The 8,082-nt window shown below is 36.0% G+C and overlaps 2 protein-coding genes across 2 annotated transcripts; both read right to left on the bottom strand.

Moving 5' to 3' along the window:
* Nucleotides 1-1,006: 1,006 nt before the first annotated feature.
* On the bottom strand, nucleotides 1,007-4,319 carry LOC100643984 (protein singles bar). The gene is made up of 5 exons (XM_020866326.2): nucleotides 2,729-4,319; nucleotides 2,062-2,244; nucleotides 1,743-1,883; nucleotides 1,511-1,670; nucleotides 1,007-1,137 (listed from the first exon to the last, which is right to left on the bottom strand). The coding sequence occupies exons 1-4, from the start codon at nucleotides 2,879-2,881 to the stop codon at nucleotides 1,593-1,595; spliced, it is 555 nt and encodes a 184-aa protein (XP_020721985.1). The 5' UTR covers nucleotides 2,882-4,319; the 3' UTR covers nucleotides 1,007-1,137; nucleotides 1,511-1,592.
* A 154-nt stretch (nucleotides 4,320-4,473) lies between these two features.
* LOC100644102 lies at nucleotides 4,474-7,677 on the bottom strand. The gene is made up of 5 exons (XM_003400136.4): nucleotides 7,542-7,677; nucleotides 5,794-5,930; nucleotides 5,204-5,377; nucleotides 4,798-4,917; nucleotides 4,474-4,715 (listed from the first exon to the last, which is right to left on the bottom strand). The coding sequence occupies exons 2-5, from the start codon at nucleotides 5,911-5,913 to the stop codon at nucleotides 4,641-4,643; spliced, it is 489 nt and encodes a 162-aa protein (XP_003400184.1). The 5' UTR covers nucleotides 5,914-5,930; nucleotides 7,542-7,677; the 3' UTR covers nucleotides 4,474-4,640.
* Between the last annotated feature and the right edge of the window lie 405 nt (nucleotides 7,678-8,082).

The following is an 8,082-nucleotide window of genomic DNA, read 5'->3' as shown; positions in this document are numbered from 1 at the left end:
AACCTCACGGTCTCGATCGGAGAGTCCGTGAGGACCGACGCAACGTATAACTTCCATTCACTGTGTGCCTGTGATCCACGGATAACCTGGTACGAAAATTATTAAACGACCTGCACTGCTTTGTACAGTCCTCTTCGAAATTATTCGTCATCGTTCATCTTCGTCAGTCTTAGATTAGATTTATAATAGGATTAAAGCAACGATGTTCAACGTAGTTGTGTTCATTTTCGCTCGATTCGTTATTTGTTCGTTTTTTGCAACGAAACGTTAAACTTTATCTTGTACGACTTCGGTATGACATGTACTCGACATTCTACTTTAACAAATAGATAACGAATTTTTATACAAATTCACATTTTCATAAACGCGACTTAAGAAATGAAAATTACGTAGAGACTGGACGTCGTAATGCAACCGAAAAAGAGACGATTCTTTGACGAAGAATGAATGAAAGATGTAGAATAAAAGCTCGTGTCCCACATTCCAGATCCACACGTTCCATCGCATCTCACGTTCTATGTCATTCTATGTATCTCACAAACCAATAATCCATTTCGGTATCTAATAACCAAAAAGTTGCATATTAGATTCTACAATTTGTACGTACATTTTCTATGCAACTCGCATACTCCGTATCCTGTGTGTAGTGCACAAAACATCATAGAAATATTCTAACATCGAGCATCGATATTTGGTTGCTTTTTATGTTGAGGTAATGCGAAAAGGATTATCCAGGCAGCTAATGTTTTCCAAGTTTTTATCGCGAAGGGTTAGTAAAAATCGAAATTGGAATCTCGTTTGACAATTTTCACCAAAATCTAGACTTCCTATAGTAATGCACGTGAATGAGAAAAAGTGACGTACGCACGGAAGAAAACGCTCGAGGAATTCCTGTAATTTGACTCATGCTTCGGGGATTATCTCGCATTATTGAAATTGATAATCTTTAACCTTTGACGTTACTTACAAAGGATTAAGAATGAGAAGGATTTAAATAAATACGACGTTCGTTTTCTATATTTTTATAATACTTTCGTTCGTTACATAATTTTGGAATGCTATTCGTATTAATTTAACATAAGTATTTAAATAAAGGTCTTTCTCGATTGATCGTTGACGTAGATATAGTTTCTGTAACTATATAATTTCGTTTCGACGTTGAAATGAACCATGCGCGTAAAATGAAAAAATACAAATTAATTTTCGAAGAACAGTTTCAATACGATTAAGCAAATCCGCTGCTGCTACGATACGACTGTTTAAAGAACCATTCTTGAAGAATTTTTCTGTTTTCGGTATAACTGCTTCGCTCGTAGATTAGATTCGAACCATCTATGGGTATTTTGAAAAACAAGAGCAGCATACTTTCAACTAGATTCGAATCTAAATGCGACAGATTCGATTAAATGCAACAATTGCGTTACTTAAATAATTGAATGGACGCAACGTATGCGTCAGTAGCAGCGGATATGTTAAAGAGAATTTGGTTCGAATTATACGTATTACTCACCTTGTACATTGTACGCTGTATTTGGATCTTGATTCTGTCACGAATCGTGCGATGTTTTTATACATTTCACTCCCCTTCCAATTCATCTTCCGCTCTTATAATGCGTGTAAGAGAAATATGCATCTGCCCCGTGTAATATTCCGACAAAACCACTCATAATCTACGAAAGTACCAGCACGATATCAAGAATGAACGCACAAACAGATATCATTGTTAAGGATAGAATACGTACGTAAGCAGCTGACATTGCAGGATAAACATCGAACCCTGGCCTTATGTAATATTCTGGAAGGAGAAATAGCTTCGTGGAAAATGCCAGATAGGAAGCCGAGCTTAAATACAGGAAGGATGCTAACGCATTGAACATCAATTCCTAGAAGAGAATAAAATGTCATTTCTGGTTGTGTTAGTTGTCAACTACGGATGTTCAAGCGTTTAATAACGTTTAACAGCTTTGTATTATACGCGCGAATATGCGCAACATGCGCATACGATTCGTAGGAAGAGGATTCTTTACGAACGAAAAATGACGTTGTACAAGTTTAACGTACGAATAGAGATGATCGAATCAGTCTGTAGGATTTTTCGGACACGATGTAGCAGGCGAGTAATACCGCTGATGTTAAGAAACAGGCGGAAGACGTAGTTAAAGCTCCTTCGAAAGCTGAACCGATCGTTGTACTGTATCTTAAACCGTAATTAATTAACAAGCTTTGTATCAGTCCGCTGATAATCTGAAAAACAGATGTATCTCGTTGGTGGCTATTGTTATACCTATTAGATCATGTAATAAGTTTATTCACTTTCTCGTATCATATTTTGAGGTACATTATATTCTGATACATGGTTCACGAATAGTTCGTCGTCTATTTGTCGCTGTTCGCGAACATATTCGTGATATATGCTTCATACATACATACAGCATTAGGTTGTCTTAGGAGAAGCGTCTTTCTTTTACAGACGCGTCTTTTACAACGATGCATCTTTATACAAACATGAAACCTAATCTGTCAAACGTTGTGATATTTACCTTGATAGAACAAAATGGATCATACGTAATTCGATAAAATAATATAAAAGGAAAAATGTTGTGCATCCATTATTTCCTTACAAAACGAAAGAAACTTTTTGGACGACCTATATGTTTGTAGAGAAGCTCTATATATGAAATATTTTTATATATAAATAAAAGATCGTTTCTCGAATCATCGAACTCACCGTCTCGCCCAGTTTTAGAAGACCGGGTAGAGTTTTTAGAAATTCCACGTGTATACACGTGCAACATCTGCAGTAACAACATTCTACGCCTCCAGCAGCGTGCGTGCCCGTAGAAGACATCCGGATCACCGGACCAGTTCCGTTTCTACCCATAATATCGTCTCGTCGCCGATCTATCTACCGATTAACGCTGATTTCACGATTTTCTACCCGATCTTTCACGATCTTCGTTTCCACCTGTCTGGATCGCAGTTGTTGCAAAATGCACGTAGGAGGTGGCGATTTATAGGTTCGTTAAACCGTCTCGTGTTCACTCAGACTCTTCGTTCAATCACCCTAATTGGTTAAACGGCGATTAATTCGCATCATTACAACGAAGAGGATAAATCAACTCGATGATCCGTTACAAGCTCGAAACTGAGATCGTCGTTTGATCGACAGATATAGTTTGCGCGTACTTAACAGCCAACTATTGTAACAAGCCGGGAAAGAACGCGAGCCGCGTCGACGAGCTGTTTGCAACTAACTGAGGGTGTTTTCTCCGGTTGATGCAGAACGTTTTAAATGTCGTTGCACCCCCTACGTCGTATTCGACACAAGGGATACCGATGTCTATTTCTGGCACGTGCTGCGCCGAAATATGTGGCCGACCAGCTGTACTGTCGACACGGGAAACGTAAAAAAGAAACATGCGATTAGGAATGTTTTTTAAAGAGACCAGAGAAGCGAGACAAAATCTGCATTCGGTGCTGGTATACACAGTAAAGTAATTGGTAGAAGTCGGAGAATAAGACGAAAGGCAGGAATAACAAACTTGCGCGATACGTAGACGAAGGATCTATAGATCCGATTTATATTCGTAGATTAAAAAACAATCAAACTGCGACGAAGATTCTACAGTGTGTCTCGTGACTATAAAATCGCGTAGAAATGTTCACATCTGTGAGAAGAAAGAAGCTAATTACGTTCGTTCCAGGATATTGTACTCGACGAGATTTTCAAACTCGATTTCCCAAAAAATGAAGCCCTCTGTGCAATTTTCTTATTTCTCGATTTTCGTTTTGTTTCATGCCGCAGAACCGTTCTGGCTTTACTTGTAACACGAATCATCGTGGATATGGTTTGATCGTTTTTGGATCGACGAACGTAAATGAGATCTATAGATTCCTCGATTGTTCGCATACACAATGTAATTGCTTACATTATGCATCGCACCGCAGTATCCTGTTCTCTGTCTTTGTACAGCTTTATCAAAACTCCTCTCGCATACGTTGCTACGTGCAGACCCACGTCCTGTCAATGGCCGTGCGAAAGTTTCATTTTCGTCGACGCTACGCTCGAATTTTCTGACTCATAATTACGTCAGTCACACGCCGATGTGCATAAAGGAAAAAAGTTAGGCTTTCTCCTACAAACGAGTAGGTAATTGCACTTAGGTTTCGTTAACCTACTCGCACAGCTCAGCGGATTCCGTAGTTTTTTTTTTTTTTTCTTTTCTTTTTTATTACGTTACACATTAGTACAATAAATATATGTCTATGTAATTATATATAATTATAATAAATATGCGTATGTACTTGATTATACAAATATATGTTTTTAGAGTATATAAAAACGGTTCTTGCTGTTTTACAAATAAATAATTGCCAAATTGCAACAATTTTCAGAACGATATTGTAACACGTTTCAATAACTAGGAGATATATCGCGATTGTACTGTATAAATATATTTAAAATGTATAAAGTACCATACAAAAAAATATTTTTTATTATATTTGAAAACAGTGTATAAAAAGGCGTGTTGCGTTATATAATCGAACAATGCCCGACTCGATGGTTTGCGAAATATATGAAACGCGATAGTTGAATATATGATTTCAAAACTTGTCCGAATTCTTGTTACAAGGCGCTGTTAATGTATTCTGTACGTGCGAAGGGCAACGATCGTGCTGAGAAAATATAGCGCTGAATTTACAAGACCACAAATCTAAAAGAAAACATAGCAAACGGTAATATATAGTAAAATTTCGGATGGCTGTAAAAAGAGTGGCTTTATTCTTTTCACTTACTGCCGCTGCCATTAATACTTCGTATCCTCTTCGGCCTTTCACGTTATTACTCACATGCACTACGTATGTTAAAGACGCGGCTAAATATAATCCAAATGCTATAGAGTGATAAAGAAGTTCCTAAAAAAAGACGCGAGGTATAAATCTGATTGTTTAGTTTGATCTGATTCGTCGATTATTTCGTTTAATTAAAGCCGATGCAGACGAACGAAAACTTAGTTACGAAATTGGGAAACTCCTATGGAGTCCTACTATACTTTTAACTTTTAGCGTACAATATTTGATCATTTGTCGGAAACATTGTGTGGCTGTATGGTTAGAGTGTTTCGACTGCTGCGAAATCGCAATCGTACCGCATCGTTCGGCTACACCGGGCCTCACCGTAAATACACAATGTGAAACTTACATAAATAGTCTTCGCAATGATAGTGGACGTTGTTAGGGAAGCTAAGCAACTTAGAAGCAAAATAAAGGTGCCGATCAAAAATGTCGTTGTTATTAGAAGGAAGAATAGTTCTGCGGTGTATACGTAGCTGTCATAGTTGTTCGCTACTATTGCCACGCACACTACTCCAAGTGCCTAAAATGAAAGAATTTCGGTAAGATAAATACACTTATCGCACTTTTTTTAGACGAAAGCGGAACTTTGATAACGATATGGAAACCTAATTAGAGAGAAGAGATTAAAAATGTTGTGGATATTTGCTTGGCAAGAGTTCTGTTGAAAAATGTGAATTTTTTTTATTAAAATGTCATTCATTGTCGGAATATATCAAAATTTAGTTTCTATATGTACTATAGTATTTCCGCAATTCGTAATTCCGAGCATAATTTTTATCCAGATGAATATGTGTACATTTTACGGAGTTAATTACTCCTACAGTTTGATTTTCATGATTACATTTATCGTCGGGCTGAGTTTTAATTATACGTAGAAATATTGTATAATATTTATATGTACCAGTTTACGTTAGAACATTTCTAATAAATACTTACCACTTCAAACAATTTAAATAGACCGCCAAACGATTTTAAATAACCTGTATTGATGTTAACCGATGTGGAACCGCTCGTTACCGTTTGAGTTCTAATGGTTACCGAATGCGACATTGTCATCTCCTTCTTTATCGACTCTGAAATTTTAAAGCAGCACATTACAGCTGTGGGCGTTTCGTAGGGAAACAACTTCGGAATATATATTTAAGCGAAAGTTTGTGGGCAAGAAGAAGGCCAAGGCCAGCGATTTTTGGGACGTAACCTTATTTCGTCAACAGACTTTCTTCTTTCACGAAATTCGTTCGTTCCAAGAAAATGCATACTCTTGTATATTGATTTAATTTTTAAATGTCTTACGGTATGTTTAAATATTTGCCAAATAACGAATAAAAATAGAACGCAAGAACGACGGTAATTCAACGAGCGATAGTAATGTACGAGAAGAGGATTGTAGATGCGTTCACTTTCATTATCGTTTCTTTCATCCCGGCGCACCCTTAATGTTTGCTACTGATCGATACCGCGTCTAAACTGTCGGAATCACATCTCCTTCCGGTATTTTCAAGGATATAGAAGATAAAATCGTATAAAAAAACATTATACCTCTCTTATTATACTGAACGCAACCGTTAATTCCTTATATTTAAAAAAGAGAGAAATACTCATAGACCAGGAATCGTGCGAGTTTAAATAAATAAAGAAGAAAGATAAGTAAAATAAACGTCTAATACTTAGAATAATAAATTAAAGCTTTATGCAGAAAAGTACCTAAAATAAATATTTATTAAATAAATATCTCGTATCGAATTTATGTATACGAATTAATTTTCATAATTTAATAATAAACCTCATGGTCCATTCAAAATATACCGATACTGTTTTCGTGAATTCGAGTCACGAATACACCCGAATTAGCGTGGCTACGAGCGAGCATGTGTGAAATTTAGTCATCAGTTATTTTTAAATGAATGTGTGTCAAAGAAAGAATTGCACGATAATAATATCGGATAATTGTTGGGATCTCCTGTCAACTTATTCATAATATATTTATCTTGTTCCTATCTATTCCTGATAGTACATTTAATGACATATGATAAGGAAAAATCGAATTCTATAATGTTTTGATCTGACCAAACGTAGTGACATATTTTATAAAATGCTATTGTATGCATCAAAGATATCGTTTAAACCCTTCGCATAGAAAGACGAAATTATTAAATATGTACCTCGTCACGCAGCATTCGATAATGCATCGCGAAACAGGTATCTCGTACAAAACATCACACGAATGATTTTACGTTGCAACATATCTCGTCTAAAGTATATCACGAACGACATTGCGTCGCGAGATATTTCGTCTTGCGATGGGAAGAGGTTAAAAAATTCATGATAAGAATAACATCTAATATGAAGGCTCGTTAAAATTAATCAAGTGTATGAATAGAAACAATTTGAATTCAAACAGCTTGACAGCACGTAACAAGTGTTGTTTATTTAATCTGAGATATTCTTTGAAATTTCTATCATTCTTCTCATTATCAAAACACTCGAGCAATAATAAATAATAATAAGTTTCACATAATGATTTTATATAAATACTGTTTCGTATATTTTGTATAATAGCTGTGTATAAATACTTTTTTCCAGGAATTATATTATTGAAATGTATATCGTTAAAATTGTACTGCACTGATTCACGACTCACAACCGGCAATAATAGGCGGAATGTATACAAATCTCACACTGACCTTAATAAGGTAGGTGGTCGCGCCTTGATCGCCTGCGAATGACTGAGGTGCGGACTTACGTTTCCAACCATAGCACGAGTGACGTCATGGATGATATCATACTTGGATCCGTCTTCCTAACTAGAGAATGAACTTATAGTATACACGTATACCAACATTAAATTGAAAGAAAGTAACGAAGTTGTGTACATAATAAGATGCGCAGTCAAAGTTATGTGGATTACCACATAGCAAAATATCAATATATATCGATGAAATACAAACCTCGAGTTTAAGCATTAAAACATAGTTTTGGTAACTTAGTTATGGTTTCGTATTCTTGCAATTTTTTAGGAGTTTCCGCTGAATGAAATTTCAAGGTTCTCGATAAAATTTTCAATTAATTTTCTGACTTTATAGTCTGACGTAATTCCACGAGCGCAATGTTTACGCACCGTGTTCTAATTTGCATTTATTTATAGCGTGTTGCGAGTTAAGTATTAGCAGTCAAAGCAAAATATTTTTCATTGCCATTTAGCTTGAATAATAACCAAAATCAATA

This window comes from Bombus terrestris, chromosome 13 (genome assembly GCF_910591885.1).
Source record: "Bombus terrestris chromosome 13, iyBomTerr1.2, whole genome shotgun sequence".
Taxonomy (NCBI): domain Eukaryota; kingdom Metazoa; phylum Arthropoda; class Insecta; order Hymenoptera; family Apidae; genus Bombus; species Bombus terrestris.
This window is presented reverse-complemented; position numbering and strand designations above follow the sequence as displayed.